Source organism: Plecotus auritus (assembly GCF_963455305.1).
Source record: "Plecotus auritus genome assembly, chromosome: 12".
NCBI lineage: Eukaryota > Metazoa > Chordata > Mammalia > Chiroptera > Vespertilionidae > Plecotus > Plecotus auritus.
The window spans coordinates 43,881,764-43,906,990 of record NC_137778.1 but is presented as its reverse complement, the minus strand read 5'-3'; the positions used below and the strand labels follow the sequence as shown (position 1 = coordinate 43,906,990).

Here is a 25,227-nt window from a genome sequence, read left to right as displayed (position 1 = left end):
CGAGGTCAGGAAGGACGTGAGGCTGTCCAAGTGGCGGGCAGTGGCGTGGTCACGGAAAGGTCACGTGCTCCCACCTGCCATGACGCGTGTCACAGAAACAATTCCTGGAGGAGGAGGGTCCCTGTCTTCTACACACAGACTCTTTCTTTCTTTTTTTTTTTTATTTAACAAGATGGAACTTTCTTGTATATATTCATATCATATCAAATACTGAACTAGAACATAACTGCATTCTACTCATCACTACACCAAATGTCAAAAGGTTCAGCTCCCAGCAGGAAAATGAGCAGCGGCAGCAATGGGAAAGGTCTCCGCATGTTCAACGCTGCGTGCGCACCGCAGTGCCCAGTCAAATGGAGCACCGTGCACGGATGTCGCATGATCAAATTACTTATGAAAGCGGACGTAATGGAATGAAATGAAAGGGGGGAAAACAGAACCGCTATTGATTCTTACAAGTAGACGATAACGCTACAGCCGAAACACTCGGAGCGACCAACCGTATCATGATCCCAAACATGAGTTGTAATTTGCTTCTTGCGTCGTTGAGGTGGAGCTGTTTCAACGTGCTGGTTATTTATTTGGCTCCTGCCTCTTCAGTACCGAGATGCTTTGTAGATAACATTCAGAGAGATACACAAAACTGCCCTGCCCCCCAGAACTCCGCTAATGGAAAACGTATCTGCAATATAGGACTGCGGTAGGGAACCACAATGGTGAATTTCCAATAACGACTTGAAAACATCACCCATATTTCAGACCTCCTGCCTGGCTAACTTCTCCCTTTACTACTAACCGAGTGTTTCCGAATGGGTGCTGGTGGAGAGGAACAGCAATTACTGGTCTCACGCTGCAGATACCAGTAGAATATACTTGATGGACATTTGTCTTATTTATGTGAAATCCTCCACTCCACCGTCAAGTTGAAAAGTAAAACCGCCGTCGCTCTAATGCCTCTAAACATGGAACTTGGGGAAAATGAAGACCTCTCCTCCCTCCTGTCCCTGATCTACAGGATGGCTATTGTAATTAAATAGAGGTTCACACAGGGAAATAGTGGGGACAAGGGCACTCGAGCTTCTGACAGAAAGGAGGCCCCTTGCAGACCTTCGGAAGCTAGAAAATTGTGCAAACTTACCTTTTCTCTCTTTAAGTTTTCATCGAAACAAAGAGAGGGACAGAAGTGGTCTTAGACTTGGGAGCAATGATCTAGAAAGACAGGGCCTGGCATCCGGATGAGGAAATTGAGGAGCAGGCTGGGAAGCATTCCTGATGACCTCATTCTGAAAAGGCTGGGCCAGCGGTCGGCAAACTCATTCGTCAACAGAGCCAAATATCAGCAGTACAACGATTGAAATTTCTTTGGAGAGCCACATTTTTTAAACTTAAACTTCTTCTAACGCCCCTTCTTCAAAATAGACTCGCCCAGGCCGTGGTATTTTGTGGAAGAGCCACACTCAAGGGGCCCAAGAGCCACATGTGGCTCGCGAGCCACGGTTTGCTGACCACGGGGCTAGGCAATGGACAGGCCCGACCCTATAATGGGGCTCAGCGTGTGACCCGCTAAGAGAAGGAACAGCTGTCGCCTCCGTGCAGATCTGTCACTTAGAGACTGGTACCCGCAGCGTGTGACCGGGGGAAGAGCAAGGCAAACCGAAGACATTGGGACAGGATGGGCCTCTTCCACTCGTGGGCCACTAACTAGTCAGTCCAGTCCCATGAGAAGATGACGACAAAGCTCACGAGACGAAGACTACGCTGGACCAACTGTTCTCTCTGGCCCCTCGGTACACAGTCAGTGGACAGGGAAAAATGTTAGAAAACTAGACCTCCCTGGGATATGTCGGCAAAAGGTGGGACCGTCTGACCCGTGAACGACCTTAGCGGCCACGCATTGGCCGTGTGGCTTCCAGACTATGGTTACACATCTGTGAAAGTCAGCCAGATACGAACCATCTTTAGGGAATCTTAAAAAAAAAAAAAAGGAATAGAGCAGGAAGACAGGCCACTTCTGTCCGTTATTATCAATTCAGCCCATCTGTTTTATCAGAGAGCGAGCTAGAGCATCCCAACCTCTCTAAGCCCAAATGCTGAGTTTCCACGGCCGGACCTGGAAACATTTTACTTCCTGGAGATGCTGGCTGGTGACGATGGCCAGGGGAGAGCACGGGAAGGTAGACATGGCCTCGCCAATGTCCATCCCTAACGAAGTGGAGACGGCATATTTATTATAAAACAATCTCCACTCACATCTGTCTGCTCTTCTCTGACCAGACACACCTTTGACCATGGACATGTCTGAAGGCAGTTATTCTGGATACTGGCAGGGAAAAGTTACAAATATGATAAAGAACAATATTTAAAAGTAAGCTACTCACCGATGCCAATGAAAGCGGCTTTGTACCCCTCTGCTTTCAGAGTGTGGAGAGTCATGTCATTCACGGAAAGGCTTCTGCCACAAACTATCTGTGAGAAACAAGATGCGAAAAATGACACTTTGAATTTTGATTAATGAGATACTTTTTAAAAAATGTATTTTCATTGATTTCAGAGAGGAAGGGAGAGGGAGAGAAACATCAATGGTGAGAGAGAATCATGGACCAGCTGCCTCCTGAACGCCCCACACTGGGGATTGAGCCTGCAACCCAGGCATGTGCCCTGACCGGGAATCGAACCGGTGACCTCCTGGTTCATAGGTCAACTCTGAACCACTGAACGATGGGCTGATTACTAAAATCTTGATCTTCAACATCAAAAAGAACAGGAACTGGAGATACACACACACACACACACACACACACACACACACACACACATATATATTCCGAATGTGTGGAAATATGTTTGTTAGAAGTGCAACACTAACACGTTTTACTTAAGGGCTAAATGCATTTCTTTTGCCTTTTACTAAAAGTAACAAAGATAAAAGCTAGTGTATTTAAAGCCCAGTGGGTGAACTTCCATCGCTTCCTTAATATGTTCAAAGCACTATGTGGGGGCACTTTCAATGATAAAATGACAAATGAGACCGTTTCTGCCTGGTGTGTAGTTAAGATCTGTGCAGAAGACGTACATAAACAAAAATAACATGAAACAGTGGGACCAGCCCAGGTCTCCGGGAGCTCAGAGGATGGAGAGATTCATTCTGGCGAAGGTCAGAAAGACGAGAATAAAGAGGCGGTAGGACTTCAATAGGACCTTTTTAAAGAAGGGCTGGGAGCACGACAGGGAGCATTGTCCAGGGAAGACGAGGAAGGGCAGGAAGCAGAGGGCGTCACCCCTCTCAAAGGCCACAATGGTTTGTTCAGTTCCCAGACAGGAGCGTCTTCAGATCTGGAACCTGCCGGCGGCAGAGGTGGCCGGGTCCAAGGAAAAGGACCTGCTCATAACCACCGCAGTGACCACCCCGTCCTCCTCCACGGGGAGCTGCGGCCGCTCGCCAAGGGGACTGTACCCCGGGGAGAGGAACAATCACACGTTTCAAGGACATCAGACACAGATGTGTCACTGACACCTGAGGACAGACGGGGATCTGCAGGGAGCAGGCAAGACGTGGAGCCCGGCTAACGTCTGGTTCCAGGAGAGCACAGACCCAGTGTGCGCCTCCTCCAGGCCCCACCTCTAACATGCGAACGCTGTTCTTGTCCGGTGAAGGCACCCCCACATGAAGGCAGGAGGGAGATTACCAAAGGACTTACACGCATATATGCACAACCCATGGGCGCATGCAGCAGTGCGTTGGAATGGAACTCTAAATGGCAGACACTGCCCTGGCTGGTGTGGCTCAGGGGATAGAATGTCAGCCTGCGGACCAGAAGGTCCCGGGTTCAATTCCAGTCAAGGGCACATACTTTGGTTACTGGCCCATGGTTGGGGCATGTGCAGGAGGCAACTAATCAATGCGTTTCTTTCACATCGATGTTTCTCTCTTTCCCTCTCTTCCACTCTCCCTAAAAATCAATGGAAAAATATCCTCGGGTGAGGATTAACAATAAAATAAAATAAAATAAAATAAAATAAAATAAAATAAAATAAAATAAAATAAAATGGCAGACATAAAAAGCATTGCTGGGCTGCTACTCTGAAATCCTAGCATTACTGGTTAAATAGATACAACGTTAGGAAAAATCCCCCGGTGGGCACATGGATCATGGTTTTGTTCCTCGATTCCCTGCACTCTTATATTTGTAATGTTTTGCCATGTTGGTATTTATAGATGTGGATTATAGACTATATTATAGCTTCCTCAGATGGCTTTAGTGACACATGACTGGGCACTCAGACATCTTAGCCAAATTCAGAATAAAATTCCTTCCACTTCATTTTCAGCGTTAAGTTATTGCTAATCCAATACACGGGCTGCATATAATAAGGCCTGACGCAAAACTCCACCTACTCTCCACTTTGGACTTGAGGACAACTTCCTGTACCCATCCACAAAAGGCATTCACACCGAGAATAATGGGACGGGGTGGGCGAGGTTAGCCTGGAGCTCAGATGCATATGTGCACAGCCCCTGGACACGGACACTAGTGTGGTGAAGGCTGGGGAGAGGCAGGTGGGGGGCGGAGGGGGTCAATGGGGAAGAAAGGGGGACATCTGTAATACTTTCAACAATGAAGATAAATTTCTTAAACGTAATAATATTTATCATGTAGGATTAAAACTTGTAACTGCTTTTGGAGGGGAACTCTGTAAATAAACTGTGTGATGCCACTATAAAAATAAATACACAGGAGACAAGTGTACATGTTCTCCACACGTCTCTGATAGGAGGTCTGGCTAAAGAGATAAAATATTTCCAGAATCTCTGAGACAGGAGATCAGCCAGAAGAGTCTTTAAAATATTTGGCTGTTTTTAGAAACACCAATTATTTTGTTAACTATTACTACACGTTCTTCCCCTTCCCGTGCAGATATTGATAAGATTTTATGAGTTCCCAATAGCATGCTATTGTAATGGAAATGCTTGCTTCCGGCAACGGTAACGGAACACAAGACAATGAAGAGAGCTCATCCAGAAAGAGACCGGGGAGGTATTTTCACTCAAATCATGAAGCAGAGGAAGTGCCTCGCAATTACAAATTAAGTTAAATCAAAACAGAATTCTCTCACCCCGTTCTGAGAAATGGCAACTATACATGTTTAAAACATATTTCAAAAGATGCAAGAGCTTTATGTAGATTTACATTTTTAGCTTTAAAATTTAAAGCCATTAGGAATATCATAAACACTGTAAGACAAAAATGTCCACCTCCCACCCATTCGGAACTGCAAGACTAACAACGAGAGCATGGAGCCTGAAAGATGAGTACCATCGTCTGGCACACACGTCACAAGGGACTGCATCACGTCCACCTGAAGATGAAGATGGTCTGCAGTGTCGCACATTAGCTCTGTTATGACAACATCAAGAGATGTTATCAAAACACAACAGCTAAGAGGCTAATTCTTCTCAAGAAAAAAAGTAGTTTATTTTATTAGAAATGGTCTTTTGATGGGAAATCACTTGAGAGTGTACTAGATAAATTAGAAATTGCCTATCTTGCTGATCATGTAAAGTAAAAAAATAAAAATTTGAATGTTGTAAGAATGCAGAAGCAAAGAAAAATATTATCCTAAACGACTCTGTGTTAAAGGGAAAAACAAAAGTACGATTCCTCAAGGGAAATAATCATAATAGCAATAGGGACACATGGATGCCCACAGGATCTCTTCAAAGAGAAATGAATAATTTGAAATGGTTTTATTATTCAACCTAGAAAAATTAAAAAGTACATAACTCAAGGCTAAAAAAAGCAGTTCCTACAGCTCTATCTGAAGCCTACAATGTGTTAACTTTTGGACCATCTTTAAAGGAACGCCACAGTATTTATTCCACAAAACAATGAGAAAGACAGAGCTGTTCCCCACGGATCTCCTGCTCATGTTGAGAAAGCAAGATCACATGGGCACGCTGGCATGATGCAGAGAATAAATAAAATGAGCCTCTAAGAAATTACGTTCCATATTGTGAAATACGAACGGCTGAGTGCATGGAAGTTGCATGAAAACAGAAAAACAAAAGTGTGATTAAAGAAACCAAGCCCTTCCACTCTCCACTCTGAACCCCTGAAGCAATGGAGGAATCTGTGTCTCACAGACAATTAATCACGTGCGGGCTGCCAGATGAGCGCCATCGATCGCCCTTTTCCAGGCTGGTGGCCTTCAGACAGGCAGACAGACAAATGCCCTAAGCAAGGCGAGATCCCGCTGCTGCTGCCGGAGCCGCTTTTAATTGTTCCTCCCTACCACGTGTGACATTTTGCTGCTCAGAGCGGCTGCAGAGCCCACGCCTTTCTCTCTGAACAATAGCATGTGTTGTCTTTCATTTACCTTCACACCAAGGTCCTTCATCAGCTCAACCTCGAAGTTTACTACGTCATAGGGCAGCCGGAACTGAGGGATTTCAGAAGCGCTGGAAGAGAAAGAGAAAGAAGAAAAAGAAGCACCTGTTGAAAAACCATCCATCTTAAAAATGCAACATGTCTTTCTGACCAATATTAAAGGACTAACTATCTCTTCGAAGGGTGTTTGCATTTCACAGAACATGAGACCAGTGGGGGCTTCCACATTTTTACATACAGGATAAAATATTACAGGGACTACAGTAGACAGGGTAGAAAGTGATGTGAAAAATAAATGTAAACTACGGCCAACAAGTAATAAATAGACAATTGGTAAAGAGCATTTCTAAAACTATTAAGTTTATGGTCTATTAATCTCTATATATAAAAGCCCAATATGCAAATTGTCCCTGCAGGAGTTCAACTGGGAGACCGATCACTTGCTATGACGTGCGCTGACCATACAGGGCGGTGCGGAACGAAGGAAGGCCCCAGCCGGCAGCCAGAAGGCCCTGATTGGCCCAGATTGCCAGCCAGGCCTACAGACCCTACCCGTGCACGAATTTCATGCATCGGGCCTCAAGTAATTATGTAAGAAATTCCTAAGAAAATGCAATGTTAAATACCAAGAATTCGTTGAAAGAACAGATCATGTTTAATATACACACATATACGTACATTCATATATATTCTATCAAGATTCCTCTAGCTCAGCTGTTTTCAACACATATGCTGCAAGCATGTTTAAAACATGTGATGCCTGACTATTTAGTTGGGGCACTGGCCTCTTTTCCCATAAATTGCCAAATAAAAAAATGACCAACAGCCAATACAATAGCTATCTGGTATGAATGAATCAAAATTTTACCCTTTTTGGGGGGTCAGATCGGCCAAAAATCTATTTTTTGGTGTGCCGCAGAATTTTAGAAATTAGTTTATGTGTGCCCTGAGCTGAAAGAGGTTGAAAATCGCTGTCTGAGCTTGTTCCTGTTCGAATCTGTGACTCTGTATTACTGTGCCATTTAGGACATGGCAGGATTAGTTCCATGTGACCTGGTGAACATTTTTGTAGTAAACCCATCTTCTTCTCTGAAAGAAATAAGCATCCCTGAAGGACACAGTTATAAATAAGTAATGTCAGTACTGGCTTTCTGTCTGCCCTTAAGAACCCCACAACAACAACAAGAAAAACTATGTATAAAATATAATCATTCTATACTATAATAATTTAGGGAATTATAAAAGCTACGCAAAATTAACTTTTCAGTGTTTTACAATAATGAACAGGCTATATGTGTCCATGAATATTTATTTATTCATTTATCTTGTCATTTAGCAAGTATGTACAGAGCGCCAGGTGCAGTGTTAGCGACTGGGATTTGATGGTGAATTTTACCAAATTCCCACTTTAAATAAGCTCTCATGCTGGTGGGGAAAGTTCCAGAAACAGATCACTACGAAGGGCTGTAGTGCATGTAATGAGAGAGCTATGTCCAGGCCAGATAGAGACTACAGTGTAAGGCAAATAAGTAAGTGCTGAAGGTGAAACCCCTGGGTTGCCCAAAGCCGTCTGCTAGGGTGCACACCCAGCCTTTTCCTTAGGCTTACAACCTTGATTATTCAATCCATTTCTCTGCATCAAATAATCAGCAAGGCAAGGCACCGTACTCTGAGCGACAGAAAACGCACGGAATTAACAGTGTGAAATCCAGGCCTTCACTAACGGAGCTGTCTGACCAGTTAGGATGCAAGACTCCAGTGGGAAGGACTTTGGGTCTCAGTCCGGGATAAGAATCTCAAGCTAACCTGTGAACTCGGACCACCACGGGCCCTCGCATGCCCTCATAACGCTCTGATATCTGTCAGAACATTCCACTCCCAGATCCCTCGTGGACATATGGGTTATCTTCAGCTGAAGGCAGGTGAGGAGCAGAGACACATTGGAAAGCTCCCTGCCCCCGCTTCTCTGTCTAAAAGCAGGCCACACATTCGCACAGGGGGGCTCCCTTTCCGAGCCAGGAAGGGCAAACTCTGAGTCACCGAGAGACAAGTCTGGACATGGCTCTGCACCGAGGGGCACCTAGAGGGATCGACACCACAAACCTCAATGACCCTGTTCTCCCAGGAGCTTCCCTCTTTCAGCCACTTTCCCACAGGGTGCCGCCCCAAAACACCCTTTCCTCTGGCCTTGTCACTTCCCACTAAGTCACTGTTCTCTGTACACAAGCTACACAAGCCTCAAGTCCAACACCCCCCACCTGAGGGACTCATCACTGCGTTCTCCCACCTGCATGCCCGATACAGGCCCAGCCACGGAACCTAAGAGGCTAGAGCAGTGGTCGGCAAACTGCGGCTCACGAGCCACATGCGGCTCTTTGGCCCCTTGAGTGTGGCTCTTCCACAAAATACCACGGCCTGGGCGAGTCTACTTTGAAGAAGTGGCGTTAGAAGAAGTTTAAGTTTAAAAAATTTGGCTCTCAAAGAAATTTCAGTCGTTGTCCTGCTGATATTTGGCTCTGTTGGCGAATGAGTCTGCCGACCACTGGGCTAGAGGGCACTTCTTCCTCCCTGTGTCTTCAAGGGCTAAGCAAAAGGGTTCTCAAACACTGTGGATTACATGTGGGCACCAACAGATAGCCTGTCTTATTCTGTTGTTGTTAATCCTCACCCAAGGATATTTTTCCATTGATTTTTAGAGAGAATGGAAGGGAGGAGGAGAGACAGAGAGAGAAACATCGATGTGGGAGAGACACATTGATTGGCTGCCTCCCGCGTGTGCCCTGACCCAAGGCCAGGGGTCAAGCCTGCAACTGAGATACGTGCCCTTGACTGGAATTGAACCCGGGACCCCTCAACCTGAGAGATGATTTTCATCACAATATTTTAGTTTGTTTTAAAATTATCTATTTGTGTCCAGAGCTTTAAAATATAAAAGTACATTTTGGAGATTTGAGGCAATAACGTTGAAATTGGTCAAAATTGCATGATGGTTAGGATTATTTGCTATTGGGTATTTTTCTACTCTTGTGGGCACCCTGCAGTTTAGAATGATGGACTGTCATCGATTTGAGTCTGAGCAACTTAAAAATATGTGCACTTTTCTAAGTATGTTTTGTGAATAGTAGTTGTATAAAGTAATGACACTGTATCATTGCAGGGCCTGAGATGATGCTCTATCCACTGAGCCAAACTGGTGAGGGCCAGATGCCCTGTCTTGAAAGGCATGGAGCCGTATGGAAATGAACGGAAATGACGGTCTGATGAAGATCCTCCGATTCAGGACAGCTAAGGAAAAACAAGGGGCTGTGAATAAAGAACTCCAGCCAGATAGAGCAGCCACGGCCAAGTACAGCTCCACGCATGGGCAGACACACTGAGAGGCTGACGCAGCCCCACCAGGGATTTATATGGGATCTCGGTAGAAGCATCTATCTATATAAAAGCCTAATATGCAAATTGTCCCCGCAGGAGTTCGACTGGGAGACCAATCACTCGCTATGACATGCGCTGACCACCAGAGGGTGGCGCAGAATGAAGGAAGGCCCTGGCCGGCAGCCAGCAGCCAGGGAAGGGAGGTGCCAGCCGGCAGCTGGAAGGCCCCGATTGGCCCTGATCGCCGGCCAGTCCTAGGGACCCTACCCTTGCACAAATTTTGTGCACCGGGCCTCTAGTATGGTATAAAAGGAAAAACGGTTCTGAACGAAGAAATCGCTCTCAAAGAGCAGACGACAAGGAAGGAGGACAGACCCATCCGAGTGGGAGGAAACCTGAGCAAGCAGAAAGTATAATTCTTTCTTAAAAAAATAATTTATTTCAGAGAGGAAGAGAGAAGGACAGAGATAGAAACATCAATGATGAGAGAGAATCATGGATCAGCTGCCTCCTGCATGACCCACACTGTGAATTGAGCTCGCAACCTGGGCCTGTGCCCTGAATGGAAATCGAACCGTGACCTCCTGGTTCATAGGTTGACTCTCAACCACTGAGCCACACCAGCCGGGCACAAAGTATAATTCTGAGAACTGAAGGAGGCATGCAAGCAAGTTAGATGCTGGCCCCTCACATGGCCCACAGCTCTGCAGCCAACACTGCGCACAGGGCTCAGCACATTCGTGAAACGAATCCATGTGTGAGGATCGCCCCTGCAAGCGTCTCCTCGGACAGTAAGTGGGAGGGGAGATTCTAAAAGGAGGTGGTTGGATTTGGTCCTGATCACACAGGCATTCACATTTATAAGTAAAAGACAAAGTCAGGAAGCGCACATGTGCATGGACCCTGAAAGCCTGTTGACACCACCTTTATCTCTGTCATGGTAACAGCAAGCCCTTCAACCCTTTTAAACTCACATCCTGGGCCCGGGGGGGGGGGGGGGGAGAGGGGAGGGGAATAGAAGCCGCAGTTGGAGGAAAGCAGCTCTCCTGATTATCTTGCACATTTGCTGCGGCATCACAAATAAGCAGTTGGTTGTGCTCAATCTAGTGGGGATTGGATCGCCTTCACCAGCTCGAGTGATTTCCTGCAAGGCAGTTGGGATCTCAATTTACCGGGGAGAAAAGAATCTATTTGGATGAAAAGGGAAAGGGAAGATAAAACCTGGCATCCCCTCTTTAAGCAATTGATTTCAAATACGAAGCTAATCGAATCTTTTTTAGCCACTTCGAAGGGACCAGAGGATGAAAGACATCCGTAAGTGAGAAAGTAAGTGAAGGGAAACGTGTTGTGGCTGTCACTGGGCTGAATGCCAGCATCGGTGTTTATAATCCTGTCGGAGTGACCGCCTGACATGGTCCAAGGAGAGCCACTGAGCACCTCACACCCTCCCCAGCTACCGGGAAGATACGAAGGCAAAGGGAAGAAAATAAATCAGGAAAGAATTTTTAAAATAACATGTCTGGTCATGAATCCAGGAAAACCTGTCCCACTTGACAATGTTCAGCAAATCTATGAAAACGCAAGTTTAGTGTCGATTTCTATGATGTAGACCTGTCTCTCCTGCATTTGAGCTCAGAGAGAGAGAAAGATGCTAACAACCATGATAATCTACCAAAATCGTCAACACAGAGTAATTCACAAACTGGGCTTGTTCCATTTTAGGCTTGTGCAAATGCAATGAAGGGCAAAAAGATTTTTCCTAGTCTACTAGGGTATACAACAGTTACATTCGTATTTTTTAAATTAGCTCTTGTATTCATTGATGTGTATAATTGAAAAAAATGTACAATGCTTACATATCTTGCTAATACATTATGTTTCTCCTAATTAATAAAGCTGCAGTAAAATGCCATTATAAAAGATAGTCTAATGCATTCCGGCAAATAATATATTGGGTATTTTACTTTCTAGGATATAAAGAAGTTGGTAAAATATGTGTAATCCCTTAAAACTCATAGTGGTGAAACGTCTATATAAGAAAATAATGATTTCTTGGCAATCGGTTATTTTGTCTTCAGCTTATTCTTCATACCTACCTTTACCGGCCTTCCTATTATGTAATATTTTTGCGTGATGATTCAGTCAATAGTTTTACATTAATGCAAGTTTATCTTTGTTTTAGCATATTATTATTTGAGCAATATTGAAATTTATACATTTACTGACATACGTTTTTGGTGTCATAAAACATAAAAAAATGAGCACACATTTTAGCCATAGCTTGATTAAATTTATTCTTTGTGATCATTAAATATGAAAAATGTGTTGTTTAAAAAATAGTTCAGTAGCCATCAAAACTTAAATGCTAAGTATAGCAACAGATATGCAAAATGGTTTTATATTACAATCCATGATTTTCTGATGCAAGACGAGATATTTAGGGAAAATAACAATAAATTGAGTAATATTATTAACTTACCGCCCAAATACTTTCTTATTTTTTACACCAAATATTTTAAGGAATATTCACTTCCTACTTATAATAAAGTTTTCCTCTTTACGATCATAAATGCAATCTCCCTCCACTCCAGAGCTCCACGTATTTTAAATAACAGAAACTCCATCCAATTTCCAGGCTCGGCTCGAATATCTGAGAGTCACTGATACAAATGAACATTTCCCATTTCCCTGTATTACTCTTCATGGAAATAAAAGCCCATGTGACTGAATCTTGATAACACAATCATCATACTGGTTACTATCAAACACTTTTTTATATTTATGGCATTTATGAGATCAACGGCGTGGATGTACAGGAAAATGAGACATCTTTAGGAGACGCTAGCTTAATCAAATGCAAAACTAAGAGACGAAACTGAAAACACGTGAGCAGGACAATGTGTGCGTTCCTGAACCAAACGAACGGCCAGTGGCCTCTGCAGCTGGGCTTTCCCATTCCAGTGTCTGAGTTCCACCAGACACAGCTCCACCGGAGGACAGACTCCCAGGGATGACCTAAGTTTTCATATCATTGCTTCCCCTACCCATAAAATATTTCACTGAGATTTCTCCTAAATTCACCGAAGGAGACAGAGGAATGTCAAAGGAAATACTGCTTAAAGCCAACTGCACATTCAAACTGAGTAACAAAATCAGAATGTGAGCGTTTGGAAAAAGCACATTTAAAATACCATCTGTGTGCCTGGAGTTGGATTATAATTATGAACCAAGCATCTTCATTAACTGGTTTACCCCAGGAGAGCGAATACTACAATGCAGGCCTTACCTTAAACCGCCAACGTATTCCTGTTTTTCAAATATCGTGATGTCCGAGTAGCCTAATCGAGCCAAGAAGGAGGCACAACTTATACTTGCAGGGCCGGCACCAAAAAGAGCTATCTTTGCCGAATAGGCTTCGGGCATCTCTTCCGGGGGAGGCAGAGACGGGTCCCTGATTTGGGGTATATTCATTGCTTTGAACACCTACGGAGAAACCAATTGCCATGGTTACTATTTTTAAACAAACATTTACATCCTCAAGCATTGTTTTAATGTTCCAAATGTATGTGTGTTTTTATTTAATACTAGAGGCCTGGTGCGTGAATTTGTGCAAGGGTGGGGTTCCTAGGCCTGGCCAGCAATCAGGGCCTTCTGGCCCCAGGGGAGAGACACAGAGAGGGGAGGGACTGCAGGAGTTTAGCTGGCTGGGGGGAGGGATGAGCACGGGAGGTTGGCCGCTGGTCCCCAAGAAGGGGCCATGTCCACCACCACCCACCCCGAGTTCCCTGTGCCAGCCTGGGGCCCAAAGGGCCTGGCAGGGCCAGGAAAGGAGGCGACAGTCGTCGGGCCAGGCTGGGCGTGGAAGGAACAGATGCCGGATGCCAATGCCACGTCAGCGCCATGCCACCGTGCGGTTCCCCGCCTCCCCCCCCCCCCCCCCCCCCCCCGTCCCGCCTCCGCTCCTCCTTCCCTCTCATAGTGACTGGACGATCCGTCGTTCCAATTGTTGCGGTCATTTGGTTTAACGGTCGCTTAGGCTTATAGATATAGATATAGATATTTTTATTGATTCCAGAGAGGAAGGGAGAGGGAGAGATAAAAACACCAATGATGAGAGAGAATCACTGATCAGCTGCCTCCTGCACGCCCCACACTGGGGATGGAGCCTGCAACTCAGGCCTGTGCCCTGACTGGGAATTGAACCGTGACCTCCTGGTTCACAGGTCGACGCTGAAACCCTGAGCCACACAGGCCGGTGCATCTGTGTTTTTAATAGAAATAAGCAGTGCATTTTCTCAGAGGTTGTATTGGCCCAACAAGGTGACAAGTTGGGTCAGATGCCTCCTCAGCTCCGGCGTGATACAGAGCCCAGCAGAGAGAGGCCCGAGTCCTTTGCTCACCACGGAATACTTCCATCCCATTTCTGGCCCAGATGGCTTCTATCTCCCTTTTGACTTCAGCTACTAATCTTTATTGTGGACTTACCATACTTCTCTTGTCATTACACCTGGGAGCCAAACAAGCAGCTTACCCCTTCACTCGGAGCACCACGCCTCTTACGTGGGATCCACGCTCATACGGCATCGTCACCTTATACGACAACTGTTCATAACACAGACTTAGGGAAGCGCACGTTTGTAAGTCGCTCAGACTCAAATCGATGAGAGTCCATCGTTCTAAAGTGCAAGGTGCCCACGAGAGTAAAAAAATGCCCAAGAGCAAATAATCCTAACCATCATGCAATGTGGGTCGTTTTCAACATTATTGCCTCAAACCTCCAAAATGTACCCTTGTATTTTAAAGTTCCAGGTACACATATGTAATTTTACAACAACCTAACATATTGTGAGGAACATCAGCCAGCACTTCACTCAGTCCCATGGTTTATCAGCCATGGTGCCAGCACTGAGTATTTTTAATAGCTTTCTAAACATTTTTGGAGAAAAACATCAGATATTTAGTGAAGTCTATCAAGACATCATTCCTTTCTATTAATCATCGCTTAAGACTGAAAGGAGAGACACAAATCACACCTTTACACAGATGACTTGCAGTGGTATCCCGGGAGTAGCATTTCACCAGGGCAGGGGTCGGCAAACTACGGCTTGCCGCTCTGTTGACTAACGAGTTTGCCGACCACTGCGCCAGGGGGCAAGCTGTCCATTTTATGACTGCCTAACGAATACCTTTCATGATCATCTTTTTTCTCCCAGAAACACTCCCGTGTGTGTGTGTGTGTGTGTGTGTGTGTGTGTTTTAACAGTAGTATGGAGAGATTTTATTCAGAGACAATGCAGATTTGGGGCAATCAACAAGTGTGAGGTGTCATTAATGCAACAACGATCCTATTTCTAAATGACCCGTAAAAGGCATTAGTGGTAAATACTGGTTATCCTTCATTATCATGGCAATGCATCTTCGTTTCTGACACATGAGCTGATAGGTCTGATTGGTCAGCTGGTCAAACTGCTTCCTAAACATGCTAGCCTGCTCCCTAAAGGTGCTTGCAGCCCAGCCACCCCAAAGCCAGGCTGGCTTCCCACAGTAAAATGAGACCTTCGCTACCAGCTTCAGCGGCACTCGTGGCACCGACCCCCTCCCAGCCCGATTTCAATGGAGCAGGAGCGAGTGCTTCTCTGGAACGTTTCATAAATGAAACACGCAGTTCGTCGTCTGGGCCCCACAAAACCTGGCACCTGGCTGCATGTGCAACCATCCTGTGACGGTCAGAATGGAAACAGAAGAGGACAAGCTTTTGGTAACGTGCATCAGCCGAGAAAACGACCAAGCCCTCCGTGTTCATCTTACACAACCTGTTCATTGCAGGCGCCTCCTTGCTCACAGAGGCTGATGTGCGGTGGCCGAGGCACCGGGGCTGCGTCTCCAGGTGGAGCACTGGGCACTGCAGCCCGAAGAGCTGGCTCACACTGAGCAGGCGCAGGTGACTGGTGACATTACCGGGGCCAGTGCGTGTCTGTGACATCACACAAACGGGAGCACTGGCCGTGTGCTCCAGACCTGCCCTTGGGGGTGCAAGCTGGTGGAAATTAACGACTGTCACGGGGCCTCCTGCTCCTTACAGGTAAGATGGAGATGAGCGCGCTTACCCGCAGGTGATGCTGATCGAGGATCGTCAAGTTCTACGTGCCTGCCCCCCTCCGGGACGGTGGTTCTCCACCTTCCGAATGCCGCGGCCCTTTAAAACAGTTCCTCATGTGGTGGGGACCCCCAGCCATGAAGTTATTTTCGTTGCTACTTCATAACTGTCATTTTGCTACTGTTATGAATCGTCATGTACATATCTGTGTTTTCCGATGGTCTTAGGCTCTACAGCAGCCCACAGGTTGAGAACCGCTAGCAGGGTCGCCTAAGACCATCGGAAAACACAGATATTTACATGACGATTCAGAACAGTAGCAAAATGACAGTTATGAAGTAGCAACGAAAATAATTCTATGGTTGGGGGTCCCCTCCGCATGAGGAACCGTATTGAAGGGCCGCGGCATTCGGAAGGTGGAGAACCACGGCTCCAGGACAACCGGAGTGTTAACTGTGATTTTTTTTATCCTTCGTTTCTTCATGTCCAAACGGGACAAAAACAAACCCTCACCTCCGTGACGTCTCAAAGGGTGCTTCTCCACACTGTGAGGTGAGAGCTCACAAAAGGCAGGGACGTCCTATGCCACCGTCACCTACTGCGGCTGCACGTCTCCCGCCCAAGCCTCTTCTTCGCACGAAGGTCTGATCTCCGCCAACACCAAGTGACACCAATGGACGAAGGGGGGGCCGTCGGTCCAGGGTGCTGATGTGAGCACTCGTACCACCGCGGCGGCGACGTTTCAGTTGCTGGCTTTTATTGTTTGCTGAGGACTCCAACGTGTCTCAGGCCCTGGAGTTCAGAAGCAGCTCACAACAACACTGGGGCCTCCTCGATGCTCAGTCAGCGCTGGTTTGACTCACCGAACCCCTGCCCAGTGGGAGCTGAGGGCGGTGGGTGTGCACACCAGCCCGTCTGCCTGGGATGGTCCGGTCTGCGCCCGCTGCCCTGGGTTCACGATCAGCGACGTCCTCTCCAAAGCGCTGTGTCTGGTCATTTTACTTACAAAGCAGCCCGGAGGACGAACGTTCAGCAGGGGCCCATCCAAGCTCAGGTGTCAGTGCGCGCACAGTGGTTGGTTGGTTTTTTGTAACTGGTTTTCATTTGCGGACTGCACACGTGTGTTGTTCTTTGTCTCTACTTTTCTATGACAGATGGGATGTATCACTAAGATACATTACTGGAGAGAGGACATGCAATCTCTACTATGTATTAGTATAGGTATTTCTATCATTTCCCGAATATGCTTGTGCGAGGCAAACATGGCGTGCTTTTCGTGACCTCCCTGGTCCAGAAAGATAAGGTACAAGTATTTTTTTCCTAGTAAAATGGTCACAAAGTCACAAGTAAGCATGTTCCTTCTTCACTCACAATTTGTCAAACTAATTATTAGAGCACTGAAGCAAACTATAAATGCTGGTGTCTTTTAAGTAACTGTCAAACGTTCTTTCATGTAGTCGCGTAAGGCCTGGCTGTTTAAACTATAATACTGTATTTTTATTGTATTTTGAGTACTGATTAAATGAATGTGAACCGAGTTCACTTAATAAAATATAGAAATAAATGCACATAGTCTACAATGGTGTATAAGTAGTGTACAATGTTGGGACAAGGAGTGGGCATGTCAAGTGAGAAGTGATATTAAAAACGCACTGAGACATACAATTAATAGAACACCTAAGAAGGACTTCTCTTCTCAGTGAGCTCCCTGAGGGGTCTGGAATTTCATGTGTCAGTTCCATGCTTAACTAAAAGTCTAAAAACTAAACTAAAAGTACAGTGTCAAGAAGTCATGCCACACAAAGAGCATATTTAATGGGTATTAAAATAATCTCATAGCCTGGCCGGTGTGGCTCAGTGGTTGAGCATCGACGTATGAATTGGGAGGTCAATGATTGGATTCCCAGTCAGGGCACATGCCTGGGTTGTGGGCTCGATCCCCAGTGTGGGGCACGCAGGAGGCAACCAATCAGTGACTCTCTCTCATCATTGATGTTTCTCTCCCTCTCGCTTGCTCTGCTCTCCCCCTTCCTCTCTGAAATCAATAAAAATATATTAAAAAATAATCTCATAGAATGTTTATTGCAAAAAACAAATACCACTTTTAGATATCAAAATCTAATATATTCCTAAAAGTGCCTAATTGATGCAGCAATTTTAATACCAATCCTCTGAACTTTAACATTTCAAGTCAAATGGTAGAGCCCTGGAATTTTAATGTTGGTTTCCCTACATTGCCTCCCTAACTCAGTAACATCGGCAGGAGAAAATGGATTCGGCATGCAGCGAGCAATCCACTTAGAGTTATCTTTTCAAACTTCAGGAGAACAAGCAGAAAGATCCACTCGCATTTCATTCTCCTTTTGCAACAATTCATTAGTTTCACGGGAGAGGCGATGAGAACGGAGTTGGCCTGTTAAATGTGGTAAATACCTGAGTTCTTACAAACTGAAGGAAGCACACCAACACCTGTTAACACAGAAATCTCCAGGGTTACACTTGGGAAGAGACATTTCAAAACCCCCAGGAGAGGGACGAGGAAATCTAAACCACATTATTAGTATTAGTGTTATTAGTGCCAAATAATCTTAGAGAAGCCACACTGTTGGACCTCACGGAATGAGAGGAAACTGCCTCCCTCAGAGGCAGGACCAGCCCGTGGCCTGTGTGTCCTGAAGGCACACACGTGTGTCTGAGCAAGGTCACTGCAGATGTGCCGCCAGCAAAGGCCTGAGTAAAATGACCACCCGCGCGCGCGCGCGCGCGCGCGCGCACACACACACACACACACACACACACACACACACACACCACGGCAGCGGGCCTCCGGACTCCGCTGCAGGCCATCCTCTGTGCCACTCGTGTTTTTCCACCACAGTCCCTCCAAGTCGCATGCCCAGGTTCCAATGGAAAAGTGTAAGGTATGGGTTCAACCAAAAATGGCAGACTACAGAGTTGATATTTTCAAAATCACTTCTTAAAAGTTACAGGAAAAACAATTTTGAAAATATCACACTATTTTAGTCTGCTCTCCTAACCTTTACTTAATTTGGTTGAAAAAAACAGATTTAGATTTCTTGAAAGGTCAAACATCAATCACCGTTTTATCAGACAACCAACAAGGCAACGTCTTTGCATCATGTTCTGCTTTGGCTTAAGTGCTCATATCAATAGTTTGAAGGAACGGTAGCATTTTGCACATTATCCTTTTCCTTCTCACGGGCAGTACATTAGCCCCTTGTGTGTGTTCTGCTTGTCTTCACAACACTGTTGACAGGTGGGTAAGTGTCAGCAAACCACCCTTTGACTTAGAGAAGACAGAACTTTCTAGAATAACGTGCCCTAAGCGATGAACGTAAAAGAATGGATGGAAAGCTCTCCCACATAATTTCCCTGGGAGGTTTTTATTTATTGGTTTCATAGGCCTGTCTGAAGCTACAATTACACAAAGTACAGCGAGGTGAAATGGGGAAGGCGCCGAGGGCCGTCCTCATCTGTGCTGTTTTACTGAGCAGACTCCGCTTCGGAAAGGGCTGCTGGGACTCTCATTAAGACCAGGGGAGGGTTCTCAGCGGATGCCGTCTCTCTCCCCTCCCAGCGCACAGGAAACCTAACAATAGTATTTTAACTCGTTTGGTTTTGGAAAGCGATGGTAGTTCATATACATATTGTGTGGCCTTTTGCTTACTGCCTCCTTGCAAGCTCGCCCTGGTTTAATGAAGAGACGATGGGTCCCCAAAGAAACCTGTGGGCGAACTCAAGTGAATCTTCTCCCCCGGCAAAGGCCCCCTCGCACTGGTCGGTACACCTGGTGCGACGGTGCCCTCGGTAAGAAAAGAAATTAAATCCCAGAATTTATTGCAACGACTCACAACCGCCAATGGATTCTATTTTCTCATCCCCGGGAGCCCTTCCCGGAATTAACCTGTCCGAAGGCGGGGGGTGACCCTGATTTATCACCAAAGGAAGGGAGGCTTAAGCTGGGGGAGACTGGGGGAGGGTCTCAAGGAAGAGTGCGTGAGGCTGAAGTTGGCGGAGCCGGAGGGGGAAGCCAGGATGGAACAGCGGGCTGACAGGCACTTCCTTTGGCTTTTGAGCCAAGTGGACCCAGGGTCCCCAAACCTTCCGGAGCCTCCCCAGAAGCCGATCCTTCCAAGGACACCCGGGAGCAGGCCGGGCGGGCCGCTGACTCCCAAGAAACCCCGCAGAGCAGAGCGGACGCCAGGGAGCCCAAGTCGGTTACAAAGGGCTCCCGACAGCAGCCAGGGCCCCCACTTCACAGTCAACAGTGACAAGTGCTCTCGCTTCTCCCACTCCGAACCTGCAAGTTCACAACATCTAGTGCTGATGAACCGGTTCAGGGTGTTTGCGGAAGCCCTCTAACCTGTTACTCACACGGTACTGCAGAAGAACAGGGGTGTCACCTCAAGCTGTGAGGTGGAGGGGAGTTCCCGGAAAGGATCAGTTAAGCGACACCACCCTTTTGTGGCGGGGCCCACAATGAAACACTCCGAGGGAAAGTTAATGAATACATTCTACTTCCAGATCCTCTAATGCATGCAACTGTTAGTCAAAGTATTTTATTAACCTTCGGGGGCTGCAATTCATCTGACATCGGTTTTATGAAATCTCATTTTTTTTTCTAGTCGTGTTGTGGGATGAAGAGACTGTCGGGGGCACAAAACACACCCAGTTTAGCTGTGTTATCACCCTAACCACTTTGGATAGCAGCAAAGCACCCACGAATATCAAGCTACGTTCCCGTTTCCACGCCGAAGGAGGGAAAAAGCAAGGGGCACAGCTTACCTCAGTCGCAAACTGCTGCAGCCCCCCGATGTTAATGGGCCCCTCCTCCGTGGCACATAAGTTGCATCCGCCCACACACAGGTCAGAGGTTGGACACACCATGCCGCAGGTCAGGCCCAGGGGGTTGTCCGAGAAAATCATCTTGGCAGCTCCATAATAGTTCTGCCAAAATAAAACAGAAGTTATGCTGTACCAGCGTGCCTTCAACACTCAAATGACGGCCTATTCGATGAGGGAATTGAGTTGGAGATCAAGACATAAAAGAAGCGAAGCTTTCAGTAATACTGTTTCCCATCAGGAATAACCCGCAGAGGATGCAACATCCAGGAGTATTCAGTACAGGGCAAATGGATAAATGAGCAACTCATCAATTCTGGAAAACTGAACTTTAAATATAAGTGTTCTGGAATCATTTTCTTTACAAGGCATCTAGCTATAGCCTGCCCTAAGTTACTTTCATTTCTAACAGTGGTAAATGAGGTGTATTGCTTGTACAAACTTAAAACCTAAATCTTTTTTTAAGTATATTTTTATTGATTTCAGAGAAGAAGGGAGAGGGAGAGAGAAACATCAATGATGAGAGAGAATCATGGATCGGCTGCTTCCTGCACGCCCCACACTGGGGATCAGGCTGGCAACCCAGGCCTGTGCCCTGACCAGGAATTGAACCCTGACTTCCTGGTTCATATGATCAACATTCAACCACTGAGCCACGTCGGCCGGGCAAAACCTAAATCTTAGAACTTAAAAAACACACACGAAACAGCTACATTTAGGTTACTCTCCATTTAGCTGAATTGGAAGCAGCTCGGCCTCTTTCTCGCCATCCCTGACGTCTGCTTGCAAACTGTGCACTGAGCACTTCGTGGCTCAGAGACCTGGCTCGCAAGTTTGTGAGGAGGAAGATTCCGATAAACAGGGCGGGCTCCCTTCCTCCTCACAAACTGTCCAACCAAGGCTCCTATGTTCCCCCACGTGGCTCAATAAACTTCTGTAAAATTAAAGAAAAAAGACTCCCACGCTGATGACCATCCTCTCTAACCTACTGTTACCCAAGGCAGACCAGGCTCATCCCCAGGCCTTCCTGGACCAGACCTGACAAGCTCCCCTCCCGCCGCTCCCTCCCGCACACCTGGCTGTTACCAACAGCTCCCAATCCCACCCACTGTATCCCGAGGCTGTGGGACCCAACTTGTCCCAAAATGGGACAGCTATGTCTTTATTTACTAAATAAAGAACAAAAGTAACAGGTTTAATATTTCGGGGCCATTTTTTCCCCTAATCCAAGGAAGATTTAGACCTGACCAGTAATCCTCAAAACCGTCAAGTACATAAAAAAATAAGGATAATTTGAAAAAAACCTGTTATCAGTCCAGAGGACCCTAAGGAGACAGAAGAACTCCATGTACTATGTTATTCTGGACAAAATCCTAGATCAGAAAAGGAGGACTAGGTAAAAATAAGAGCGTCTGAAGAAATTATAGACTTAGTTAATGATAATGTTTCAGTAATTGTAACAAATGTGCTAAAATATGAATGTTAATAATACGGGAAACTGCGTGCAGATGCATTTGGGAATTCTCTGCACAATCTTCACCATTTTTCTGCAAATATAAAACTGCAATAAGAATACAGTTTTAAAAAGAGATTGTAGAATGTACTTAACAATATGAAACTCACGCATTCATTTTACCTTTGGCTTTGTTTGAAATCCTTTCAAAGGTCTTTGAAACCACACACAAGGCTTCTGTGAGTAACTTCAAGCATAAATACAAATTACTAGAGATTACAGACGACTGATGATGACAAACAACAATAACCTTTACTGTTTATTGACACTTGGGTACATTCCCAGCACTCTGCCACGCCTTTCTCCTTATTCTTTATCCCCACTCATCTTATGTACAGCGCTCAATAAAAAAAAAAAAAAAAAAAAAAACTTTTAGGCACGAGAAGAGACAATTAAATGCCTCATGATCTGAGAAAATAAGAGGTAAATGAGGCAGAGCCCAGGTGACCCAGACATTGAAGTTAGCAGAAAAAGACTTTAAAATAATCTCGATGACAATTCAGGCAAGGGAAGGCAAACCAAATAGATGAGACAATGCAAAACATAACCAGAATACTACAATCTGTTTTAAAAGAATCCAACTGACATTCTGCAATGGAATAGCACATTTAAAAATAGACTTTAATGCATCCTTTTAACAGCATCCGCAGTGACTTCACTGCATTTGTCATATTCAATGTGTCTCCTTAGCAACCAAGACATGTCTGACACATGAGCATGGTTCTCCAGTACACATCTTCTGAGTACATCGCAGGAGTGTGTTGTGAAGTGAAACTTACAAACAGGTGACCTAGGTGGAAAGGTGAAATGATGTGCCAAAGGATCACACAGCATGCAACTGGCAGAGCTGGGATCCAAAGCTGTCTGCCTGACCGGTGGAGGCCAAGGAATGGCCGATACTCTACGTTCTGTCACACTCCTAAGGACAGCAGCTCACCGACAATGAAACCTGCTAGTGATTCTTCAACACTCTGGCGACTCCAAGTCTAACCTTACAGCAAAATAAAATTGTCAGAGGCTATGAAGTTTTTAAAAATTAGTAAGAATGACTGAATGCTTCATAAATAAAAAGCACCATAGCGATTTTTGGAAATGTCCAATGCCTGCTCCCTGACATTGAGACGCCAGAATCAGAGGGAAGAAGTCATGTCAGACTGCGGTGTAGGGTCAGCGTGGCATGGGGGGGGCCATGAAAACGATTCTGGGGTGACAGGGCTACGATGAGAGGGAATGACATACGGGGGAATACTCAAGAGTGTTCGGAAAACATCTCGGTGTAATCACGTGGCCATCTGGCTACGTCAGTTCATTCTCTCACGTAGGAAGTGATGATCCTCGATTTGGTCGGAAAAAGTGTGTGCACCTAATTACGGAGAATCCCGACTACCAGGCTGAGGGGTGGGTTTTGGCACTTTTTCATAGGAAGGTGTCAGTGTTAAGGGACCAGCCAGGAAGATGGTTGTACAGACGCCCTAGCTGGTTCGGCTCAGTGGATAGCGTCAGCCTGCGGACTGAAGGGTCCCAGGTTCGATTCCGGTCAAGGGCACATGCCCGGGTGTGGGCTGGATCCCCAGGAGGGGGCATACAGGAGGCAGCCAATCAATGATTCTCTCTCATCATCGATGTTTCTATCTCCCTCTCCCTTCTTCTCTGAAATGAATAAATATATGTATGTATATTTAAAAAGATTATTGTACAGATAATGTGGAAATTCTCAGAAACAAGTGAAACGATAGGAACGTAAAGAAGACGGGGTGGTATCTTACACAGGAAAGCGGCGCCATGCCACAGAACACAGACGCGGCGGAACCACGGGCTGAGCCTTCACCACCCTCACAATTAAGCGTGAAGACGTGGCCGAGAACCCACTGCAAGGGGATCTGTGTACCCCGAGTCAGAGGCTCAGAAACCATGCGGAAGGGAGCACCCATCAACTCTGCCCACAGGCCCGTCCAAATCAATATGAGTTCCTTCCTCTCCTTAAGTGGGCCGGTTCCCCGAGTCCTCCTCCTGAACAAGAGGTCTCACTGCTCGTCTGTGAGCTCTCGAGCCTTTCTGAAAGCAAAGGCTGTCACATTTAAATTCAGAAGGGCACTTCAGAGACACCCCGGCCGGCTCCTTCTAGGAGACTCAGGACCACTTCAACCGGCATCTTCATGCTATTCAATCAGTCGCAGCGCCTGGTCTTCCCCCGTGAAGGAAATGGGCAGGACCCGTTAGGTGCGATAAAACCGGGGTCTGATCTGTGCAGAGTTCTTTTATGCCTAAGTCCTGAGGAACTGTACCCCTCTGCTACACCAAAATTGAAAAGGCAAAAAGAGAAAAATGTTGGTTAGGTTTGTTTTGTATATATCGACACAAAAGCAGAGGCATTGAAAGTTCTCCCGTCCACTACCTTCCTCATTAACTTCTGTCCTCGATGGGGTTTTCAAATCATGCTCTAAGGTACAAAACATGGGCCATTTATGCAAGCTGTTTTAAGACAACGTCTACTTTTGCCTGGCCACTGTGGCTCAGTGGCTGAGCATCCAGCCGTGGGCAAACTACGGCCCGCGGGCCGGATCCGGCTGTTCTATCCGGTTCTCTTGCTCTCCCCTCCGCTCCTTTACTTTGAATTTATATGAGTTCACACAAACACTCCATCCATGCTTTTGTTCCGGCCCTCCGGTCCAGTTTAAGAACCCATTGTGGCCCTCGAGTCAAAAAGTTTGCCCACCCCTGGACCCATGAACCAGGAGGTCTCAGCTCGATCCCCAGCAGGGGGCGTGCAGGAGGCAACTGATGGATGATTCTCTCTCATCATTAATGTTTCTCTCTCCCTCTGCCTGCCTCACTGAAATCAATAAAAATATATTTTAAAAATTCAACTAAGTTGTATCTCTCTAAAAAGTAACCAGAGCTATGGCTTAACTATTATTATTTTTACCTGAGCAGACAAAAATGAACACGTACTAACGGGGCATTTGGTGCCTAGGATTCTGAAGTAGAAATTGAGC

The 25,227-nt window shown here is 46.0% G+C and overlaps 1 protein-coding gene across 2 annotated transcripts in view; it reads right to left on the bottom strand.

Annotated features, from left to right (window-relative positions):
- Nucleotides 1-25,227, bottom strand: part of DPYD (dihydropyrimidine dehydrogenase) — a 387,253-nt gene that overhangs the window by 234,323 nt on the left and 127,703 nt on the right. For both annotated transcript variants that reach the window (XR_013959430.1, XM_080648192.1), the window contains exons 5-8: nt 20,662-20,823; nt 13,045-13,241; nt 6,376-6,457; nt 2,379-2,466 (exon numbers count right to left, since the gene is read on the bottom strand). Coding sequence is in view for 1 of the 2 variants with exons in the window: in XM_080648192.1 (XP_080504318.1) it covers nt 2,379-2,466; nt 6,376-6,457; nt 13,045-13,241; nt 20,662-20,823 (529 nt within the window). In the remaining variant the exon portion in view is untranslated. The remainder of the gene's footprint in view (nt 1-2,378; nt 2,467-6,375; nt 6,458-13,044; nt 13,242-20,661; nt 20,824-25,227) is intronic.